Here is a 24,970-nt window from a genome sequence, read left to right on the forward strand (position 1 = left end):
CATATATATAATTGCTGGTTGTTACCTGAGTTGTGCTGGCTAATAAGTCACCCTGTGTAATTGTGTGTCTCGGTTTCTCACCAGCCTTGTGTGAATTGTGCTCACACAGCAGTGTAGAGAGCGGATCTCACGCATTCCCCTTAGTGGGGCACATGGCCGGTTAAGTAGAAAGGTTTCTGCAGTTTAGGGTCATAGTAAGGTTTATTGCAGCCCAGGGCACTGCAATAAATGTACACTCTCCCCCCTCCTACTGCAGTAGTAATGATTGTATTCCTTAGGCTGTGGGAACTGTAAGAAAGGTGGATTTATTCATGAAAAAAATTCCTTACTACCATCTAAGGAGAATTTTAACATTTAGGATGTTTAAGTTTGTCTAAGAATAGTAGGTAACTATAAAATTGTGTTCTTTTAACCAGTTTAAAGATCTGTGCTTTTTAAACATAAAATCCCACAGCTACTGCCTGTAAAAATATGAACAAGATGTATAGGCTGCCCTCTGCTCTCCACTTGGAGTAAGGGAAGGTGGGCTTGTTGCACCCCCAGCTTCCCCCTAGCAAACCAGGCCAGCATTTAATTTCCATCACCACTTTAATTTGGAGATCAGCCACTGGTTGCTTACTAGCCAAGCTTGGCCTGTACCATCCACAGCAGCAGATATTCATGCTATAAGAGTGTGGAATGGCACAGCAAGGGTGTGTGGAGCAGTCTTCTGGTCCGGGCTTCAGGACAACAGGGAAAGTTGAGGTTGCATTCTGTTTTTTCCTGTATTTACAGTATAGTGGTGGAGTGGGGAGGTAAAAGCCCCTTGGCTATTGCTCTCATCATATGCCGTCTTCCTACTTTGACACTTCCTGCTTTTTGCTATAAAATTGCTTTCTTTCCAGAGAAACTCTTTATTCTCTTTCTCACTTTATATTTCTTTGACGTTTTTTGTATGTTTCCCAGCCCTAGCCGCTGGCAGTGGCTGGTTGGCTGTTGTGTGTATGGTACAGATCTTTCACAGCAGCGCACATCTGGAAGTGTTCTGTCCTCAGCTGGCAGGTGGGGGTGTCCAGCAGATCATGAAAACATTCTGCAGATCCTTTGAGTATCAAGGTTCATTCAGAATTTACCTTTCTATTTTATATAAAGTCTCTCATTCTGTCGCTTTCTCTCTCACTTTCTCTTCTCCTCTTTTTTTCTCTTTCCCCTCTTCCTATCTTTCTCTGCTCTCCCCCCCCCCCCCCTCCCCTCTCTCTCTCCCCTCTTTCTTCCTCTCCCCTCTTTCTTCCTCTCCCTGCCTTTCTTCCTCCTCGTGCGGGGTCTCTCTTTTTATTTTTCGTTCCCCCTCCTTTTCCTCCCTCTCTCCCCCCCCCCCCCCCCCTCACACTTCTCCCCTCGTTCTCCCTCTTTCACACGCTCATCCTCTGCCTGTAACCTGTTTGTAAAATTCCGAGGGGAAATTTGTATTCTACAAGTTGATGTTATCTAAAAAAATTGCCATTTTTAGTGCTTGGCTCGCCATAGACAGGCAGATGTCTTGCTGAGAATGACAAGTGTTCATTTGGACCTGTTTTTCCAAGAAGTTAGAAAAACTGTCTAGAGAATCTGGCAATCTGAAGACTCCTAACCCCCCCCCCCCCCCCCCCAATGAAAGAGCCACAGTGCTCAGATCATCAGGTTGGCAGGGGTATGAAGCTGGCTGGCAGGTGTATGGCTGTCCTTTCCATCTATGCTTTACTATACACTGGAATGCATCTTTTGCGTTGGTTGTTTGATCTCTGGCCTTACAGAAGCATGTACAGCTAGCTGCATTCATCAGCTGGAACACAGCTTGTGGGGACCTGTGTAGTAAAGGTGTGCCGATGAGTAAAGGGAAGTAGTCTTATCCAGAATCGAGTCATATTCAGAAGATTATATGCAATGCACGCCTGGATGTTTGACATGAACACTTTTCTTCCCTGCGTTTCACCGCACCTCTCTAGAGTGTCATTTGCTGGGCCTGCTCAGGTAGTTCCCTAGACTCCAGCTGCCACCTCTTCCACTGGAGATGGAGCACATCGTGTGGGTATTAAACTTTATCATCCCGGTATCTAAAGCACAGCCAGTCCCACACACGCTCTGTGTAAATTTATGGATGTGTTTTGTAACCATGCTAGCAGAATGTTGCTTTAATGGAAGTCCTCTAACATATACAGATTTTTCAGCAGCTCTAAATTGCCGCTGTTAATGGCGTGTTAACCATTCTTTCATTGTATGACCTTGCTTTCTGTTGCCTCTGCAGACCTCACATTGTGTTTCTGCAGAGAGGAGGGAGAAAATAACTCTCATTCCAGTAGGGTTTTGCGTTGCCATATTTGGGACTGTTTAGGCTGCATACAGTAGAGAAGTGCTATGTGTGACCACCAAGCTGGGAGGGCAGCACTGGTAGGCTGCGGAAGTGCTGGGGCCAGCACTGAGATATCCTAAACACATAAACCAATTTCTCCTCTGGGCTTTCTTCATGAAGCTTTCTGGAATACCCTTGAACTTTTCATTTATCCAGCTGTATTACTGTCTGGAGACAGAACCTCCTAAGACGTATCACTTTCTCTGTGACGGTTATATAGAAGTAGTTTTGATTTAACATGTTTCATTTGTGGTGGTTTATGTAACAGTAGCTCATCCTGAACTGTCTTAAAAAATGGAAGGTGGTCTCTTTCAGGGCTGCTACAGATAGATGGGCTGTAAGAAGGAACGCCACTAACCACATACAGCAAAAACAAGTGGTGATAAATAAATTGGCCAGTCTGGGGAAAATGGTGGTGGCTATTTGTCTGTGTGTGTTTAGGAGGGAAATGCTTGTGTATGTGTTTTGCAGTACCATAAAGTGCTGGCTGGGAGCACAAAGGAATATTTCCTGCTACACACACAAAAAAAACCTGACCAGCAGAGCTAAATGAGAAGGCTTGCATGATGTGGGAGTCCTTTGCTTATTTTACTCCTACTGCTAATAATCCCCTTTGTAGTGCCTTACTGTTTTTGCCTGGAGCCTTCCGATGCTCTTCATTTCTTTTATTTCTTAAAGCCCCCCATGATCCCCCTTCCCAGACTAGGCAAAAGGTTTAATTTCCTGTGTTGGGGGGAATCCTGCAGAGATTGGGAGGAGACACTACGCTTAACCCTTAGTGGGCTTCACAGTAATTCTTTGTGTAGAATAGGATGCAAAATACCCAGGTATATCTAGAGATGACAGTTCCACACGTATACATGCTGAATTGTACATGCATTGAATTTACATGTGGATAGGATTTCAAATGCACACATTAAAGTGCAATTACATAGAACATATGTTCGTGTATTGAATTAAGAACATTATAGATCCGTAATCTGTTTAAAGAATGGTACAGTAACCATATTGCACAGCAGGTCTACATTTTGCCTTAGATTTGCTGTAGAGTACTGTACAACTTGCACTTGCCATAGTGACATGTTCAGGAATGTTCTGGATCTAAATGGTCATTAAAAAGGAGAATGTGTAGGTTTTTTTTTTTATTATTTCTGAACATTTTGTTAATGATTAGGTTGGCTTGTAAAACCACCATAGACTTTTAGACATTTTTTTTTTTATAGTTTAGATGTTGTTTTCAGTGAAAATCCAAATCCAAAAAAGCTTTATTGGCAGGACCAAATACATTTAGTATGTCGAAAATCTATTAAAAATGAAGGCCCTTCCGTAGTATTGTTTTTCTAGTTGAACAGTGATCATCAAAGCCTAGTGTTTTCCAGAAAAATTAAGTTTTGAGAGCACAGGCAGGTGCACTATGTAATGGGATTTTTGCCATAGCTTTGTACTACATTGAAAAGTACACAGCAAACTTCAGCTGTATCAATATTGCCTCAGATGTTTGTCCATATGATGATGATTTCCTGAGGTAATGCAAATGATCTTGTAAATTGCAGGCAGATTTCATTCATCCAAATACAGTTGCTGTAATTTTGGATTGGTCCAATTCTAAGCTGCAAACAATTTTCAGCAAAATTTGCAGCAACTCAAAATCAGCATCTCTCACCATTTCTACGGTTGTATTATCATATAGTGCAGGGGCTGTACCCAGGTAAATGATCAGTATCCAATCTCAATTGTTTGCCTTGCCAATGGCCACATCGAGGAGTGAAGGTTTCTGTAGACATTTTGATGCTTAGAGGTGCAAAGTGGTACAATTTCTAATTTTATTTTATTTTTTCCATTAGATAAGTTAGTTTATTCTGTTAGATAGAATATTAAGATTTCTTCCAACATGTCTGATTGGATTTTATAGAAGAAACGGGATAATCGTTTTTTTCTTGATCGAAAAAAAATTATTTTCAACTTTCATTCGATTGATAGTTTTGGTCGAAAAAACGGGAAAATCAAGTTTTTATTGTGCAGTGTATGGGTACCACAAGGATGATCACATTGCTTCTGTGTCAAATGTCAGCTGAGGTGTGAGGGTACAGGAGGCAAGTGAGGCCATCGCCCGCTGCTGTCTGAAGGCCCCTATTGACATAGGATAATTTCCCAATTGTATGAAAATACTATTAAAAGACCATTTTTCTCCACGGTTAATATAAAAGCTGGTTATGATTTAGTGGTGGGGCTGAACAAAATGAATTATATTAAGAATTACGGAACTTTAATTTTTGTTTCTACGTGTGAATATTGCCATATCAGAGCATGAAATGTTGTTTCCAAATGCATACTGGCAACAAAGCAGCCTTGTTTGAGGCATCACCAGCTGTTGCTGTGACTCCACACAAGTGTATGTGAGGCAGATGTGACAGGACTGGTGTGAATATGTAGTGCTCTCCGGTGATGAGGGAAAGCACCTTTCCACTCATGTGTCTGCAGGAAGCCTGCTGCCTGTCTCTCACTGAAGAGTGAAAATATACAACTAAATTGTGTGCAACTCAAACAAATGTCTGCAGATTAACATTTAACATGAACACTTTTTTCAGTTTGGAAGTCCATTCCAAAACTCCCTTGCCATTTCCACTGAGAATAAGTGCAACAGTTCAAAGTACAATATTATGCCCTTTTAAATAGTTTATTTGTTGAATTAGTTTTCAGAAATCTGACAGCCTAGAAAGTAACATCCAGCCAGCTATGCAGATGCCAGTCGTCTCGGGTTGGAAGTCCTGTCACAAAGGGGGAACTACATGAAGGCACTCACCATGTGTCTGTAAATGTGGCCAGGTCACAGCTTTTGTAACAAATATTCCATTAAATGGTATGGAAGGGAAGTGGGTGTCACCTGCTGGTGATCAGTTAACCAACAGTAGTTATGTAAATGTATTAGCTGCTGGTTACTGCATTGGTAATAAATGGCAGTGCTTTGCCTGAAACCACGTATTTTTCCTCGCAGAAAATGCAAATCTTTAAAACAAATGTATACAGAAACACAAGCTACATATAATTGTCGCCTGTTTAAACCTATTACAGGATCTTCTAAAAAAATGGGCATATTGCGATAAAGTTCATTATTTTCAGTAGTTCAAGCCTTTTATTGTTTCAATATTGATGATTTTGGCATACAGCTCATGAAAACCCAAATTTCCTATCTCAAAAAATTAGCATATTTCAGCCGACCAATAAAAGAAGTGTTTTTAAAACAAAAAAGTCAGCCTTCAAATAATTATGTTCAGTTATGCACTCAATACTTGGTCGGGAATCCTTTTGCAGAAATGACTGCTTCAATGTGGCATGGAGGCAATCAGCTTGTGGCACTGCTCAGGTGTTATGGAGGCCCAGGATGCTTCGATAGCAGCCTTAACCACCCTGGCGTTCTATTTCCCCAGGATTTCCGTGCAAAAAATGGTTTAATTAATTTCCAATAATTTTCAACCAATTTTTTTTTTTTTTTTTTTTGCAATAATTTTTTTTTATATTGAATTCAATACAGGTTATTGTATTGAATTCAATTAAAAAAAGTGTTTGCTGTGAGATTTTGATGATGCTGTGTGACACTGGTGCCATTAACGCCGATCGACGGGGGACATGTGATCGCCAAGGGAGAAGCAAAATCCGCCGCGGGACATGAAAGAATGCACTGGGGAAGCTATCAGAGGTACGCGACGAGGGATCAGCATGCCAATGGTGAGTATAAGACCCAGATGTATTAGTCAGATGTGCAGCCAGGTGTAGTTAGCCAGATGTGCAGCCAGGTGTAGTTAGCCAGATGTGCAGCCAGGTATAGTTAGTCAGATTTATTAGCCAGGAATAGTTAGCCAGATGTGCAGCCAGGTATATAGGGAGCAAGATCTTTGCCAGGTGTATAGGAGACAGATGTGCAGCCAGGTGTATAGGAGACAGATGTGCAGCCAGGTCTAGGGAGTCATATGTATAGGGAGCCAGGTTTGCGGGTGCCTCTGCCCCCCCCCCCCCCATTGCCCCGATGCTGTGGCCTTGTGTCCCTTCTGTGGGGGGGGCTCCCCTTCTGTGCTGGCTGGTAGTGGCCGGCGGGGATCCCCTCTGTGGGAGGGGGGGAATCCCACATACTGTGCGTGCGGGTGGCCCTTCTGTGTGTGCGGGGGGTATCTATAGGGGCTAGCCGTGGTCGGTCGGGGACACCCTCTTCTGTGGTGGGGGGGAGGTGGGTGTCCCCATCTATGCGGGCTGTGGGTGGCATCTCCCTCCTCTTCCCCCCCCCCCCCCCCATTCCTCCCTCCCGATCCCCCCTGCGCCCCCCCCCATCCCGTGTCTCCTGATGTCAGAAGCCGTGATCTACTCACCTGAGGGCTTTCTCCTGCGGTGGAAGCTGCGCGCCTCCTCCATCGCGAAGTCTCGTGTTCTCTGTAATTACAGTACGTGGCTTGGTGACGTCACCAAGCCGCGTACTGTAGTTACACAGACCCGGACTTCGGCGATGGAGGAGGAGGGTGTCCATCGCGGCCGGCGCAGGAGAAAGCCCTCAGGTGAGTAAAGCAGTGCTTCTGACAAGGGGGAGACACGGGATGGGGGGGGGACAGAGAGGGAGGGATGGGGGGGGGACAGAGAGGGAGGGATGGGGGAAGAGGAAGGAGAGGCCACCCACAGCTCGCATAGAAGGGGACACCCCCCGGCTCGCACAGAAGGGGGTGTCCCTGACCAGCCAAGACCAGCCCCAAAGAAGGGGATACCCCCCCCCCCGCACACACATAAGGGTCACCCGCACGCACAGTACGGGGATCCCCCGACCCCCCGCACAGAGGATCCCCGCACCAGCCACCCGCCGGCACAGAAGGGGAATCCCTGCACAGCCCCACACATTCTCTGCCCCGCCGGCTGCACAGGGATTCCCAGGGTGGCTGGATGCTAGTTCTGTATGCTGTGGGTAGCACAGATCGCTACCCACAGCGTACTGACAGGCATCCAGCCATCCTGGGGAATCCCTCTAATGAGGGAAAAGACCAGCCGGTGGGGCAGAGAAACAAGAAATCTCCCTGGCAGTATTGACGAGCTCAGCTCGTCAATACCGCTTTCAGCAAGTTTTTTCCTGGACAAGGTGAGCTCGTCAATACCGCCAGGGTGGTTAAGCTCATCCAGAGTGTTGGGTCTTGCGTCTCAACTTTCTCTTCACAATATCCCACAGATTCTCTATTGGGGTTCAGGTCAGGAGAGTTAGCAGGCCAATTGAGCACAGTAATACCATGGTCAGTAAACCATTTACCAGTGGTTTTGGCACTGTGAGCAGGTGCCAGGTCGTGCTGAAAAGTGAAATCTTCATCTCCATAAAGCTTTTCAGCAGATGGAAGCATTAACCCACTTTTGAACCAGAAACAGCGGCAGAGGTGCCTGACCTGGGCTACAGAGAAGCAGCACTGGACTGTTGCTCAGTGGTCCAAAGTACTTTTTTCGGATGAAAGCAACTTTTACATGTCATTCGGAAATCAAGGTGCCAGTCTGGAGGGAAATGCCAAAATGCCTGAAGTCCAGTGTCAAGTACCCAGTCATTGATGGTCTGGGGTGCCATGTCAGCTGCTGGTGTTGGTCCACTGTGTTTTATCAAGGGCAGGGTCAATGCAGCTAGCTATCAAGAGATTTTGGAGCACTTCATGCTTCCATCTGCTGAAAAGCTTTATGGAGATAAAGATTTCATTTTTCAGCACGACCTAGCACCTGCTCACATTGCCAAAACCACTGGTAAATGTTTTACTGAACATGGTATTACTGTGCTCAATTGGCCTGCCAACTCTCCTGACCTGAACCCCATAGAGCATCTGGGATATTGTGAAGAGAAAGTTGAGAGACACAAGACCCAACACTCTGGATGAGCTTAAGGCCGCTATTGAAACATCCTGGGCCTCCATAACACCTGAGCAGTGCCACAGGCTGATTGCCTCCATGCCACGCCGCATTGAAGCAGTCATTTCTGCAAAAGGATTCCCGACCAAGTATTGAGTGCATAACTGAACATAATTATTTGAAGGTTGAATTTTTTTTTTTGTTTTAAAAACATTTTTCGTTGGATGAAATGTGCTAATTTTTTGAGATAGGAATTTTGAGTTTTCATGAGCTGTATGCCAAAATCATCAATATTTAAACAATAAAAGGCTTGAACTACTTCAGTTGTCGTGCAATTAATCTAAAATATATGAAAGTCTAATGTTTATCAGTACATTACAGAAAATAATGAACTTTATCACAATATGCTCATTTTTTGAGAAGATCCTGTATAGTATAGCTTGGTAACCATTCAGTTGTCTTTAAATACCCATCCAACATTCTTTCCTTTTCAAAAAGGTTTCAGCTCTGAGCTTTCAGGCTGGCCATGCAGCCATCAAATGTACTGCCCAGTACAACTGTAGATGGATGAGGCTGGGTGGTCAAATGAATAGATCTCAAAGATGACAAAAATTGAGTAATTGAATTAGTAGGAGTTTAAAAACTTGAAAGTGGGATACTCCATACTAACTGAAAAAATTAAATCATCCAATAAAAATTATTTAGCTTACCTATCCTGTTTTTTCTTTTAGTGATCACTGTCTGATTGAAGTGAAATGTGATGGGGAAAAAGAATATTTCTTCTAGTTTCCATCTTTACCGTTTCTCTGTGATGCCAAAAGTGACCTTCTATTTTTTTTTTTTATTATTATTTTTAGCCTAGATCAGTGTTAATTTACTGCTTGTTTTACGAATCTCTATCCCTCACACAGCAAACATCACCTAGATAACAAACTTACATCACTATGTAAAGTCTTTGGGGGTGGGGGGATTTGATTAACTTTTGGCCATAGTGTCCTTCTCTTATCTGAAATGTGAAGTTTGGTTTTTGAGTTGTTTGGATGTCACAACTTCCTTCAAAAAGCTACAAAGATAGATTACTTATCCCTTGCATTGCTTTGCCTTGGCTGCATTGCACAGTATGATTTGTGAAGCAGCAGTTTGATTACTTCTTAATCAGAGTTCTTCTGAAATCTAATCATGGTACAGTGGGGCATAGTGGTGTGCCATTGCTTCTCACTGATAGATTTGTCTGTCGGATAAGGCAAGAATCAACACAGGCATAGCTAGTTTCTCCCTCAAAAATTTAAAAGTTCTCAAAATCCCTGGAATACTGCTGAACTAAAATGTGCATGGCTAAAAATAAATTTGACCTGACCCAAATCTCCTGTAAATGAACAGAACTACCCTTGATACCTCACTTACCCACAGAACCATGCAACCAATGCTAACTAGTCTTCAGCTGTTAAATCAAAGCTGCACTTTATGGGCAGCATCCAGGTTGTAATAGCATACATGTGAACAGTCTTTACAGGTTTATCCAAATGACTGCTTTTATAGAACACATGGCTTAAAAGAAATCTGGGAGTGGGATGGGGGTGGAAAGGACTTGCAGATTAATATTAGTGTGGTTTGTTATCCATAAAATGTGGAAGGAATGAAAACTACTGCAGTATAAGTACTTAGGTATAGTATAAGGCTTTATTGTCACTGTAGCTTAGACGCTTTCTTTGATATCTTTTGATCTAAATGAGCCCAGTCCTCTCACCATTAAATAATCTTTGCTCTTCCCAGGCCTGCAGGCACCTAGAGGGATGGCTTCATTCTGGAAAGCAGATTTCTTCTTCCTATTTCTAATCCAATTGCAAGCCCCAACACTTACATAGAGTCTGCCAGATATAATTACCAGCAGAGTAATCAGGCCCTTTCACTTTTGCCTACATGCAATAATGCAGATGATTATACCATATGAAAGCTACTTCAGTGTTTGAACTTTGAAGTGATTGAGTATGCCAGCATATTAACACTGTTTGGGAGCAAAAAATACATGCTGTAGGTCCTACCAGGAACCCACAGTATGGCTGTTCCATGCAGCTGCCCCAGTGTGCAGTGCATTCTGTCATGCCATTGGCCGAATTTAATGCAAGCTAGCCACACACAATCAATTAGACATGATGGTCAAAACAAATCTATCCCTATCCAATCAGCATTTGATCAGACAATGACCACTCCCTACACAGCACATGCAGTCTTGATAGAGGAATAGATTTCAGCACAAATGTATTGAGCATTGGACGAGTTGTAAGCACTGCAGTGCTACGCTACCTTTGATTCCCCGCCTGCTCACACAGAATTTTACCAGCATGTCCAATCAGCCTTTCGATTGATAAACTGCATAGAAATGATTAAAAGGTAATTGCCTGGATATGTTGTGGCAATAGATGGGCAGGTTTGGTCAGTGAACATCAGGAAAATTGATACCTCTATGGCCAGCATAAAGCCCTACACTTTATCTAGGCATTTAGTATTTCAACTAATAAAGTAGATGAACCATTGTTTTGTTTTTATTTGTAACATTGCTGGAACCTGTTCTGATTGTAGTTTAATGATGCATTTTTATGTTGCAGCCACATCTAATGGAACACTAGCGGGTCTGGAGAATCGAGAAGGAGGAGTATGCCAGACACGGTCCATGAAAATAATTATGAAGGTTGGACAAGGTACATCCGTGATCAGTGGTTTTGTGTTTTTCTGCATTGTCAGAAATATTGCATTCTTTCTGAATTAAGTTAAAAATGATCTTACAAAATGGAGGCGGCAGATTCTCTATGCTTATTATGTTCAAACAAAACCTCTGTTCATCTGAATAGCATGACCAGAAGCTATGTAGCATTCCTTTATTGTCTTTACTTATAATATAGGTTGTGGCAAGTGTTGGGTCTTGGATCTTAGCTAAAAAGTACTGTATTGCTTACAGGAAATAGTTTCTCACAGGAAATAGTTTCTCCATGTTTTGCTGAGCCAATTGCTTTTAAAAAATTTTTCATTCCATTGCACGTTCTGAAAGCTTAAACTATTTCTCCTCTTGTTTAGACCCCAATGCAGTGTCACCAGAGCACGTCACAACAAGTCGGCCAAAAGATGTGGACAATTCTGGAAAACCGGTGACTCCTGGTCCATGGAACCATGGTGGTGAGGGAGAAGACCATGGCAAGCCAGGTAATATTTTATACAGATGCCCTGTAGTAGTTGTGGTACACATGCCCTTTAGTTGCCAACTATACATTATGGGGTAGAATTACTAAGGCTAGAAAACATATCCCCCAGCAAACATGGACTGGATTAAAAAAAAAAAAAAAAAATGTATTAAAGTGTATTTGTGGTGTTTTTTTCCTTTTAAATACAATTGGGGCACAGAGGCATGTTTTTTTGCTTAATGAGATGCCTCTATGCTCCACTGTGAACCTCCAAAATTGCCATCAACAAATTGTCGGTAGATTACTTGGGGAATGGGTGTTCCTTGCAGGAGAGGCACTTCTGCAGTTTGCCCCTTCCTCTTTTCTCCAAGCCACTTCCCCACCTCTATGCACCTCTCCCCTGCCTCTATCTTGCCCTTCCGCACCACTCCCAGATTTCTATCCTGCTCCTCCGTGCCTCTCCCGTGCCGCTCTGTGAGGAGGGGAGCTGCAGCGTTGTGACCCTGGGGTTGCAGGCATTTTCCATTTCAAATTACAGAACTGAAACTAAAGGAAAACTCTTTTCAGGAGGGGTGGGGAGTGGTGGCAAGAGGACTCTACCTGATCCAACTAGCCCTCCAGATCAGGTTTCCTTTTTTTTTCCGGGCTCAGAATTTAAGGGTCAAAAAATGTGCAACCCTCACCTCAGTCAAATTAGAGTGTGGAGAGGCAGCTGAAAGTCTATTCAATTTTGTGATGATCTGACTCTACAGTTATGTGCATACGCATACAGCTCCTTCATATATAGAATATCTAGATGGTTCTAAACATTTGCCAACTGATGGTATACAGCTTTTAAAAAAAACTCAGGCCAGGTTTGTTGCATCACTTATGTTCTCTTGCATAGTGCGGAGTCAATGGAAATTGATCCTAAAAAAAAAAAAAGAGGCACTTAAGGAGAGAAGGCTCTGGGTTTTATAGAGCCTTTCCTCCCCTCTTCCAGTCCCGGGTTTCAGCACTGGCTACCCCATAGCAGTATTCGGCCAATTTGGTCAAATACTGCTGTCTCTCTGCCACCGAAGGGAGGCTTCGGAAGTCTCTCGCACGTGTGCAGTACAGAGCTGCCTGTCTTTGAGAGGACTCGGCTTTCGAAGACTTCCGAAGTCCTCCACGGCGGTGGATTTAAACGGGATGGCCAGCGCATAATGGAGGAGACTGGGAGAGGGAAGGCTCTATAGGACCCAGAGCCTTCCTTCTCCTTAGGTAAGTATCTGGCTTTTATTTTTAAGGACCGATTCCAATTGACTTTAAGTGCTTGAGCCAACTCAAACACAAAAAACGAGAGCTGCTTTTTAGTGTAGAAACATAAGAAACAAAGTGAGGGAAAGGGATGAAACTGGGAACTCGAGAGGTTTCCCATGAGGTAACCAACCACAAGGCAGATGTGGTCTGTAGTGATACTTTCAAACTCAGGCACTCCTAAGAAAAAGGTAAAGGTAAAAATTGCCCAACCTACCACCAAAATTGAATTGAATGTAGTACCAGAAATTCAAAATATAACTTAAAATGAGAGATATATTTTTGACCCACACAGTAGTCGTCTTTGGAAAAGGCATCAGCACAACCCTTTCTCCTTTTAACCTGTTTCCTGAGGAGATTCTATGCTGCTTTAAAATTGGCATCAGTCATTATGAACGCTTTATTTATTTTATTTTTTTTTGTATTCCACTGTCATTTTATGTGCTCTTATACTGTTTCTACTTTTTTTTTTCCAGATACTGTGAACCAGGCAGATAATCCACCAGGAGGAGGTGTTGATGGCTTCTTCAGTTCAAAGGTTGCTGTTTTTGCTGCAATTGGTGCTGGATGTGTCATCTTTATCCTCATCATAATCTTCCTGATTGTTCTGCTTATCAAGATCCGCAAACGCCACCGCAAACATACACAGCAGAGGGCCGCTGCCCTATCACTTAGTACACTGGCCAGCCCCAAGTGCAGTGGAAATGCTGGCTCTGAGCCCAGTGACATCATCATCCCGTTGCGGACTACAGAGAACAATTACTGCCCACACTATGAGAAGGTGAGCGGGGACTATGGACACCCAGTGTACATTGTTCAAGAGATGCCACCGCAAAGCCCTGCAAACATTTACTACAAGGTCTGAGAAGAACTTTTGCAACTCACCTTGCTCCCCATTGGTGGGATGGCCAATCCAGCGCCAGGAGCACAGGCCAAAGGTCACTCTGCATTAAGGGACTCTGGGAGACGGAGCAATAAGACTAACTTTCCCTATGTTAGGTATTTTTATATAGTTTGCCCCATTGTTCTGCTCCCTTTCTTGTCCAGGGGAGGGTGGATTGGGTCTGCTCCTGTCTGCACTTTGCACACCTGCAGCAGTTAACCCTCACTTGATCAAGGAGGGCAGTCTGCATTCTATTTACCACAGTGTCTTGTGGGGAACTTATGATGCAGGTAGTATAGATGGCTGTGACTTTTTAACTGTTCAACGAAGCAGTGTTTAGTACCATGTGTGCAGAGGGGTGGGGTATAAGCTAGAAACCCATGTAACAATAGGTTGGTGCACTGGTTTTGTGCGTGCTGAGCCCTCATCAGGAATGGTATCTAAAGGCTTGTGTTGAACGTCGTGAGGCACAGATGAATGGTTTGCTTACCTTAGGCCCTGACTTGCAGATTTTACCGTCTGTGTTCTGGGTAGAGATACTGTGACACCCAGGCTAGACCTAGTGTGGATTTGGACAGCCTTAGTGTGAGCAGAAGTTTCCAGCCACTCATGCACACACTGCCTGTGCACTGGTACACACCACACATACTCCCTGTGTACAAATATGCACTTAATTGCACACTCCTTTTCTTAGGCTGACTCACTACATGCTGCCCATTGGTTCTGTTACAATGACGCTAGTGGTGTCTGGCATCAGCGGTTTTAATATAAAGGGTCACGTGGAGACATCTGAATGTTCTTAATCTGATTGGCTGCAGCACAGCAACATAGGTTTCCTCATAGATGTGACCTAAAGATAAAAGCATGCCCTGCTCAGGCTGTTGTGACCTTCAGTATTATTTTGATGCAAAGTCCTGTGTAGAGATTTCTGTACTGAGTTGCTTATGGAGATGGGCAACCAATAGATGGAATTTGCCCTGCATTGCCGTGGTTATATCTATTCTACTATCTTGCTGCTTAAACACTTCTGGTAGCCTCACATGTTGCATTGTCCTGTTGTCATTGATGAGAATTTAAACCTATAGCAAGCAAGGTTATACATACACCTATTCAGCATTGGCATTCAGTTCTCTCAGGAACCTAAGCAGGGTTTCTCTGAACTTAGTGAAATCCTTTTTCGTAGTGTTAAACTGCATTAACACATTAGTTTAGCTGCAAGCTAGAACTGCCAACTGAAGTACAAATCTATATGATGCAATTGTTGTTCCTGTCGGCTTCATTTACTGACAAGTCAATTTGCTTAGAGGCAACAGTGCTTGAGGCGCTCTAATTCTAATAGACAGTTTAATAGATGAAAAATATTTGATTAATTTTTGCATTTTGCCCTTTTCTGTAGTTTTTTTTTTTTATATGCAGTATTCCCTGAGAATTTACACCAACTTTTCAAGTCCCTTTCTGAGCCATAACATCTGCCACACAGATAAAGGGAAGTAATCAGCAAGGCAGTGCCTAGAACAGTGGCCACAGGCAGAAATCTTACCAAAATGACCAACAGCCTGATACTTGGTTACATTTGCATCAGCATATTGGATAAGTCCAGTAGCTGGCTAGTAATCCATCCAACACTAAGATCAGTAGCTCAGCCAGGGCCTTTGGAACACTTACTCTGGGAGTCCTGGATTGTGATTGAGTGCAGTCCAGAAATACACACGCCTTGTAAAGTGCTGCTCAGCACAGTAGTCTTATATGAAATTTACATAAATGTCCAACTCACCTTTGCAAAAATGTAATGCCCTGACACTGCTCATTTCATGTTAACACACACTAATGTCCCCTGCTTACACAAATGCCCCTCCACATTTCAGTGGCTGCACTTTTTCAGACACAGCCTGAGTAAGTTAGTCTAGAGTTTCTACACCACTCATGTCTACCACTATCCGTCTGTCTTTCCGTCACAGCATTCCTTACCTATTTCCATCATGTTCTTTTTTGCTTTTGTCACAACTTTCTCATCCTACTCTGTTTAACAATATCTGTTTCTTTCTGTGATGGAGCCCTTGAAGAAAGGTTGGGCATGCCACCCCTATTTCTTGGCATGCTTTGTTTGTGTTTGCTATTTTCACGCTATTTTGACATTAGAGTGTTATGCAGAGGCACATGCATATGCTTGTTCGCTCCTCTGCACTCAACACACCCTGTTGTAAATCCTGTTATGGAAGTGTTTCCTATATGCTTGCCTGAGCACAACAGCCGAGTCAGGGCATGTGCTGTACATCTGACTCTACGCCCTCATAATGCAGATTATGTGACAAAGTTAGACTGTGCAGATTGGTACATTACTCGGATTCATTTTTTTTGGTCTGTTCCATAGGATCAGTGATTTGGGCTATCTGAAGGTTATGCGGCAAGGTCGTATGTTGAATGCACAATGCAAGTTTGTGTGGCACTGCTGTGTTTAAACCGCTCAGTCCGGACAAGCGCACATGACTGAGTAGATGCTTGAAGTACAGGGGTTGCTTGCGTCCTCTCACCCTCAGCGACCTGCCATGCAGCTGGTGCCTCCTCCACATCTTCCTTTACTTCCCCCTGGGCAGCTCCTGTGCCCTGTTTTACATTCTATGCAGAGTTGAATCTGGTGTCCTCTTTGTATTATGGCAGATTAAGGGCTTGTGTGCTTTAAGGCAGCAGCTGTCCGTCTGCTGGAGAGGGGCTATGAGACTTTGAGTCTCATGTGGCAAGGAAAAAGGCCTTAAAATAGAATTTCAAAAGCACCACACACTCGACCCTCCACCTCATGTTCACATCAAGCACTATTTGATGCTCGAGTTTTGATTTTTACTACAGTGTGGGGCCTGCCGAGGATTTTTATTTTTTATTTTATTTTGTCAGAAGAGGCCAATGGTGCAAAATTTTAAGCCCCTGACCTAAAGCAAGTACTCCTCCTATAAACATTCAGCACTCATATTTACCTTTATTTTAACGTCTCTGTAAATACATATTAAATTCGCAAACCCATTTCATTTTTTTTATACGGTTTTACAGATTGCTTCTGCTTTTTTCTTAGGGTGGGAGCAGTCGACAACCTAAATAATTCAACGATTTGATTGGTGGTTACATATGAATTATTTTATTCTGCCAATTCCTGCTCGTAAATCACCTTGTAATCCAGCAGCTTTGTTTTAACTACACAGAACTGCGGCAAAGTTTTGTGTTTCTCTTTTTATTGTTATTTTGCCCCTCTGTTTTATAACTGAGCCCTGTAAAATTCTTGTCAGGCCCCCAAGCACCATGTACATATTGTGAAAATGAAAGGTGAAATTTAAATTTATTAGCACCTTTTTTAATTTCTTATTCAAATTACAAATTGATTTTTTTTTTTCTTCCGTACTTTAAGAGATTAACTTTGATATTTTTTGTAAATAAATGTTTTTGAAAAATACTGTAAAGCTGTTTTGTATAAACTCGAAATTTATTTTCATTTGTTTTATTAGTCAAATAGATTTTTTTAACATTAAATCCCATGCATATCTATTCAAACATGAATCCATTAGACCCCCATGATAGTTTTTTTCACAGTAAATGAAGCAGGCTTCAGTGAGGAGACAGTAGCAGAGGCGTTGTGGCTCTGACACAGCTATCAGCATACATAGTCATACACAAGCTCAACACACATTTCCAGGTGGATCCGGGAAAGATGCTTTTATTGGCAGAGACATTTGAGGCAACCTGTATTCTTTTAAGACTAGCGAATGAGAAAACCGTGTAGGACAACCTACCTTATTTGCTAAGGAATGTCTTAAAATATAGGGGTGTCTCCAGTAAACTTCCTCCCTCCAATCACCCTGCAGTTCAGGTATAATGCCATTTATAATGGTCGGGTGTAATGCAGTTTATACTTGACTAAGGGAAGTTTATATTGTTTTCAACATATTTATTGTGTTTAGCACCAATAAAAATAGAATAATAACAAATAACGATGTTCTCTTTACTACATTGTAACAAAGAAGGCCTTTCTTCAACATGGCAAAACCTGTCAGCCAGATCAGCATGTGAAGCTCAGAACATATATCACATTTAACATTTGTGATGACTCGATATTTTCCTGACTATAGAAATGACACTCAAATATATTTTCGTATTAGTAGATCCAAGCCGCTGTATGTTCCCAGTAAAGCGGAAGTAGTTTATTCGGTTGAAATGTGTTGCTGGGGCTTCCTGGCTGGGCACAATTGGAGCAGCAATCGAGCAACAGGATTGAAAGTGGAGAAAACTGTTGCAATTCTTTTGTTGAATGAATCAGCAATACTTGGGAGATCCATTGCACTCTAGGCTTTCCTAATGACTGGTCAGGCACTAAGTGGAATCAAAGCTGCAGAATACAGAAATAGAGGGGGGGGGGAGGGGGGATGAACGGACAGCAGGCATGTATGACAAATTGTCAGAGTAATGTTGTGCAGCTTGTTTTTTTTTTTCCTTCTACACTTGTTCACTTTCGGCTCAGGTTGAACCCCCTGCAATCCCTACCCTGTCATTATTTGCTCAGACGGTTGTGTACCTTGTGTTTTGAAATGGTTTACACTCAAGCTGTGAAGCCATTGCTTGCCTCCCTACTTTGTTCCGGTTTTATTTATACTGTATTGAAATCCAGCACCTAATGACTAAATTAACGACATCCTGCTGAAAATTACAGGTACTTCCCAAACACACTAAAAATTATATATATTTTTTGTATGTGCAATGCACAACATACAAAGCCTGCCACCTATTGTCTAAACAATGCTGCACTGCTCACCTAATGTTAATGTTAGTAAATAGGAACCAGAGCATACAGAACACCACTGTTGTACATGTCCCCCTCATTCCCCTCTGTTTTATTTCATTGCAAAATAAATTTCACAGAACCACTACAATATTACCTATGTGTTGGACCTGCTGCAGACTCTGTACACCGGGTGAATTGTACGCTTGAGAAAAGCATGACAATGCTAGTGGGGTTCAATGTATGTTTAGTCAGGGAAAGACTGTGTTAATAATTATTCTAGGCAATAAATATTAACATCGAAATTTCTAGAATTCTTAAAGAAAAACGCAGATAAATATAAAAAAGCTTTGTAAGAAGAGGTGGGAAAGTAACCTCCCAGCATGGACTGCAGCTTAATAAAGTCCTTTCCCCATTTTCAGTTTGTGTGTATATATAGATAGAAGGGTTAACATCCAGCTAAGATGCTAATAAACACATTTGTTGCCTCTCTCTTGGGCAAACGAGGGTGGCCAGTTATAATTCTTCAGTATCCTTCTGCCTGTCACCAATTTATCCTTTTCCGCTTTGCAGTTAAACAGAAACACACAGTTTAAAGACCGGTAGGGTAAACACTTTTTCTATACGTTTTTTGTTTTACATTTGGACTGTGCCTTCTAGACCCTGAATTCTCGGACGGAGCTTCTGGCTCTAACCTGCTATGCACGCCATTTCATGTCCGAGGCCTCTCAGTCAGGATGCTTGTCTCATATCACCTGGTGTGGGAGGCGGGGTTTGATTCCATAATTTTTAGAGAAAAGATTTCTGTGCACACAATGAGTATTCACTGTAATCTACATGCTCAAATAATGCCTCTGTTTCCTTATCATTCCTCAGGCACTTTGTCATTTTTTTTTCTTCATGACTTTACTACTTACTTTACTTCTCCTGTTGAATACATTGCCCTACAGCTCTGTAGTTTAAACTTCACCCCATGTCCATGTTTAATTCCTGGAACTCCAGTTCCCTGGAGGTATGTTGGAATCCTGATATATTGTTAAATAAAGTTTTTTTTCCTATGGAAATTGACTTGCGTTTTTCTTTAAGTCTTAAAATATTTATCATGTTCTAATATCTAATGGTATTTCCCACATGGAATATATTGCCAAAAGTTGTTTCACATCTTGCCAAATATGCAAATCGTGGTCTTGGTCGTCAGTGTGTGCAGAAGAGCGGTGTCCCAGTGCCTTGGCTATTTACAGCTGCAAGAAACCACAGACATTCCTGTGTCCTCATACATTCTCCGTATACTGAAATGGCTGGGGACTGCTCACTTGGTTTTCACACAGAGTACAGAAGTTATGGGTGTTTATGAACACACACTCACTGCTTTTTATATCTGCTTTGCTCCAGTATCATAGCCAAAGCTGTTGACGTATTTAATGCACTTGAATTAAAGGCTGCCTTTTTTTCTTTTCTTACGGTACAGTATATGAACACCTAGCAAGCTTACGCAACTAAGGAAAACTGCCATACTTTTACCTCTGCACGTTTTGAAAAACGAGTTGTTGTAAAAGTGTGGCTGTAGCGACTCTCCCCACCTACCTAACTATCAGAGGCGCTCACACGCGTCCTAATAAGGCACTGTATTGACCTGAGCAAGCGGGCCAGCACCCTTAAAATGCATTGTCTTTTGTGCATGAATAAACTTTTTCCATTAAATTTCTTTTTTCCTTCGAAGGAGGTAAGACACAATTTCTTACCTATAACACTACAGCTTGCATAGTTTATACCTTGGGTGCCCCCACCAGTCTTGTTTCAGAGACCTACCTGACCATTCACCAGCCTACATGGAAGCAGAGGCCTGCTTATCTGCTTGCACATGGGATTGGATGGGAGTATAGCAATGTCTGTAATGCCCCACTCCTGCCAGCTTTTCTGACTGCTGGAGGCTAGCTTGCTTTGCGTTGGTGCAGAGGCTGATGTATGATCCAATGGCAACCCAGGTGAATGGCTACGCTCCTCTTGTACCGTGAAGTATTGATAGTACCTTCTAAACCTCCCTTCAGGCTTTGTGCAATGTGCAGTGTTTTCTGCTGCTTTGTTTGCAGTAAACGTGTGCATTTTGAGACCGACCATATAGCGTTTACGTGCAAGCACACAAAAAAGCATTGTGATGCAGAGGTAAAAATGAACAGAAATGCAGCTTGATTTTTCCTGCAATGGCATATTGTAAATGTTACAATGCTTTCCATATCCTTTTCTGTTTTAGTTTTATGCATTCTTTGTCTTCTAGGCATGGCTTCTGTTTGACAGATATTGAACTGCTGGCATGACTTGGTCTTAAAGAGGAACTGCAGTAAAAATGACGTAATGAAAAAAGTGCTTAATTTTTACAAGAATTATTTACAAATGATTTAGTCATAGTTTGTCCATTGTAAAATCTTTCCCCTCTCTGATTTACATTCTGAAATTGTGACATCTTTACTGCTGGCAGGTAATGTCTGTGGAAGGAGATGATGCATTTTGGGCAGTTGGAAACAGCTGTTATTTCCCACAATGCAACAAGGTTCCCAAAGTATGATGTCAGTACCTAGGTGCTGATATCAAATCTAACCCAAAAAAGTTTTACAAGTACATTAACTCTAAAAAAAGAAAGGTTGACTGTGTAGGACTCCTAAAGGATGAGGTGGGAACTCAATGGTGGATGACCAAGGTAAGGCAGAGTTATTAAATGCTTTCTTTGCTTCTGTCTTCACAAAAGAAACAGCACTGTTGCAAACTACAGAGGCGGAAGAGTCTCAATCTTCTAATTGTAATATTAAATACTTAACGCAGGAAGAAGTGAAGGCAAGACTAAATAAATTAAAAATAGACAAGGCACCTGGCCCGGATGGCATGCATCCTCGGGTCCTAAGGGAATTAAGTTCAGTTATAGATAAACCCCTTTATCTTATCTTTTGTGACTCTCTTGCAACTGGCAGAGTCCCAGTAGATTGGTGTACAGCCCACGTTTTCCCATTATTTAAGAAGGGCAAAAAATCAGTAATCTCTAGTAAGGCCACATCTGGAATATGGAATTCAGTTCTGGGCACCACATTACAAAAAAGATATTGCAGTTTTAGAGCAGGTGCAGAGATAAGCAACAAAATTGATACGTGGGATGGAAGGTCTCACTTATCAAGAAAGGTTAGATAAACTGGGTTTATTTAGTCAAGAGAAAAGACGCCTTAGAGGGGATCTAATTAACATGTATAAATACATCAGAGGGCAATATAATAGCTTGGCGGATGAGCTTTTTGTCCCTAGGCCTTCTCAAAGGACTAGAGGACATGATCTGCGCATGGAGGAAAAACGTTTTAGCCATTTATTTAGGAAAGGGTTCTTTACAGTAAGAGTGATTAAAGCTGGCCATACACTAGGCCGATTCCCGCCAGATCGACAGCAGATTCGATCACTGGGATCGAATCTGCTGTCACATCGTTCCCGCAACACGCCGAATTTCGATCCATTTCGTCCGATCCCGTCGATCGCTCCGTGCGGAAAATTACCGTCGATCGCCCGCGGGTAGGGAGCGCGTCGCTAGCGGCGTTCGAGTGCCCGACGACCGACGCAATAGAGCCCGCATACATTACCTGCTCCGCCGGCACGACGGCCCCGGTCACCGCTGCTCCGTCTCCGCTCTGGTCTGGTCTCCGGCATGCTTCACTTCTTCTAGCCCAGCAGGAAGTTTAAGCAGTAGAGGGCGCTCTACTGTTTAAACTTCCTGCTGGGCAGGAAGAAGTAAAGCATGCCGGACCTGGAGACCAGAGCGGAGACGGAGCAGCGGTGACCGGCCGGGGGCAGTCGCGCCGGCGGAGCAGGTAATGTATGCCGCGGGGGGAGGAGGAGGAGGGGGGGGGGGCGGCAGCAGCAGCAGCACCAGCACTAGCACCACCACCACAACAGATTGTGAACGGTTTCAGGCTGAAATCGGTTCACAATCTGTTTGCAGTAAAGGTAGCCATACGATCCCTCTCTGATCAGATTCGATCAGAGAGGGATCTATCTGTTGGTCGAATCTGATGGCAAATCGACCAGTGTATGGCTACCTTAAGATGTGGAATGCATTGCCACAGGAAGTCGTTATGGCAAACCCTGTACCTGCATTTAAAGGGGGCTTAGCTGCTTTCCTTGCGTTGAAAGACATCCATGGCTACAATTACTAGGTAATGCCTAATGATGTTGATCCAGGGATTTTATCTGATTGCCATCTGGAGTCGGTAAGGAATTTTTGCCTTTAGGGGCTAAGTGGACCATGCCTTGTAAGGGTTTTTTCGCCTTTCTCTGGATCAACAGGGATATGTGAGGGAGCAGGCTGGTGTTGTACTTTATACTGGTTGAACTCGATGGACGTATGTCTTTTTTCAACCAAAATAACTATGTAACTATGTAATATTACACTGCTGGAAGGGTTTTACCAGAGTATCAGCCATACAGAGCCTCCTGATGATCCGTTTAAGAAAAGGTAAAGGGTTCTTGTGGGAAAGGCAGTATCAGCAACTGATTGGGATGAAGTTCAATCCTTGGTTACAGTTGCTCTTTAATAGCAGCAGACCTTCTAGGGGTGGATACACCTATGCTGGACACACATGTATATAGCATGATAGATGAGACATTTGCACACCATGACCTTCTTGGCTTTTGTACAGAGGTAAAGCATATCAACTGTAAAAACCACCATAACACTAAAAATCTATATACTAAATAGTATCAAGAGCTACCTGTACTAATAAATACCTGGTCTGCTCTCTGTTCCTCACAAGTCACAGCAGTTATTGGAGTTGCTTCCTGCCAAGCAAAGATTTGCTGGCATAACTCCCTTGTATGCAAAAATTGAGTGTATGTATATTTAATTTAAATATAAATTATGAAAATAACTTGGCTGTACATCGGAGTACACATTTGATAGTTGGTCATTAGAAAAATAACTTACTGACAGTTTTGAAGGAACTGTAATAAGAAAGCACTAATAAGCAGATTCCAAAAGCAGTCCATTCCAAATAGCTCCTACTCGGATAATTATCAGGCAGCACAGTGACACAGTTCTCAGGCACATCACTACATGAGACATTTATGCACTCAAACTAAAGAATATAACATTTTAGAGGAGGCTGCATGGCTAATAAGCCGGTCCCAAAGGTAGACCGTTTTCCTAGACAACCAGCAAACTCTTGCAATGGAGTACTATCTTGTAATGGAATACATGAAATGTGAATACTTGCTGTTCTCATGTGCTTTTTTGCAAACTGAGAACCAAGGTTGATCACACTTGAATTTGTTTTTCACATGAAGGAAAAAAAAAACTGACCGCAGTGCAGCACTGTGCATTTTCTCTATCAATTACATTAGCTTCTGTTGAAAAAATGCATGCGGTTTTCCTCATGCGAACACAAGACAAATGGTATGCTTTATCATAGTTGACACATCTTATCCGAGTAGCATAGCGAGGGCTACGAACCCGCAGGCGCGCAGGGCAGAACGAGTGGAGCTCTCGTCATTGCCAATTAGCAGGCATAAGTTCACTATGCCAGTGGTTCCCAACCTTTTCCGGCCCGGGGAACACTCTGACCAAATTTTTCTCGGGGGGGGGGGGTTTGGGGGGGGGTGCGGCCCCGGTTGTTTGCGCGACCTAGTGGACAGTACCGTGCGCAGAAGGCTATGGGGGGGGGGGCTGGGGTGCGGCTGCATAGCTAGCATAGTTGCCCCAGTGTAGGGAGTTTAGTTGCCTCAGTGTAGCTAGTATAGTGCCCCAGTATAGCCCCCCAGTAAAGCTAGTATAGTGCCCCAGGATAGCCAGTATAGTGCCCCCCGCCCATCCACGCCGCTATTACCTTAACAGCTGCCGCTCTCCCCTCTCCGGCGCGTGTATATTCAAGCAGCGTATCTCCGGCTGCTCTGTGTGATGCGGAAGGAAGCAGGGCAGCGGCTTCCTGTAACGGCGATATGTATCGCCGTTACTATGGTAACCGAGCCCTGCCTCCTGCGCATCACATACAGAGCAGCCGGGAGATACGCTGCTAGAATAAATACATGCGCTGGAGAGGGGAGAGCGGCCGCTGCTAAGGTAATAACAGCGGCGGCCGCGGGGACGGGTGAGAGGGGGATAAGAGGACGGCACTAGTGTGCCGCAGAACACTGGTTGAAAAACACTACACTATGCTACCCTGATAAGGCGTGTTAACGTTGATTAGGCATGCTATTTGTCTTAGTGAAACAAGCCCTAGGTGTGCAGAAAAAAGTATGCTGAAAATGGACAAGCTACCCACCTTAAAGGGACTCAGAGCTGAAAATACTAAAAAGATTTATACATACACGCTGCTGTCCTCTGCTGCCCGCGGCTTCGGGAACCGGGTCCCGTCAATTACGTCAGTTGGCTCCAGTCTACGCAGGAGAAGTGTGCCCTCTCATATCTCTCCAGAGGCTGCTGGGGAGATGCGCAAACAGCGCACTTCTCCTGTGTAGACTGAAGCCGACTGACATAAGTGACGGGACCCGGTTCCTGAAGCTGCGGGTAGCGGAGGATGGTGGCGTGGGAGCATTTCGAGCGGATGGGGCTGGAGCAAGCCCCAGTTATGTATAAATATTTTTAATATTTTAAGCTCTGGTACACTTTAATGATGGAGGATAAAAAA

General features: G+C 43.2%; 1 protein-coding gene across 1 annotated transcript in view; it reads left to right on the forward strand.

The window, feature by feature from the left end:
• The window catches only part of EFNB1 (ephrin B1), a 104,386-nt gene extending 85,005 nt beyond the window's left edge, over nt 1-19,381 (forward strand). The window contains exons 3-5 of the mRNA XM_068247654.1: nt 10,828-10,920; nt 11,294-11,419; nt 13,152-19,381. Of these exons, the coding sequence (XP_068103755.1) occupies nt 10,828-10,920; nt 11,294-11,419; nt 13,152-13,540 (608 nt within the window). The 3' untranslated portion in view covers nt 13,541-19,381. The remainder of the gene's footprint in view (nt 1-10,827; nt 10,921-11,293; nt 11,420-13,151) is intronic.
• The last annotated feature ends 5,589 nt before the right edge of the window (nt 19,382-24,970 follow it).

Source organism: Hyperolius riggenbachi, chromosome 8, assembly GCF_040937935.1.
Source record: "Hyperolius riggenbachi isolate aHypRig1 chromosome 8, aHypRig1.pri, whole genome shotgun sequence".
NCBI classification, from domain to species: domain Eukaryota; kingdom Metazoa; phylum Chordata; class Amphibia; order Anura; family Hyperoliidae; genus Hyperolius; species Hyperolius riggenbachi.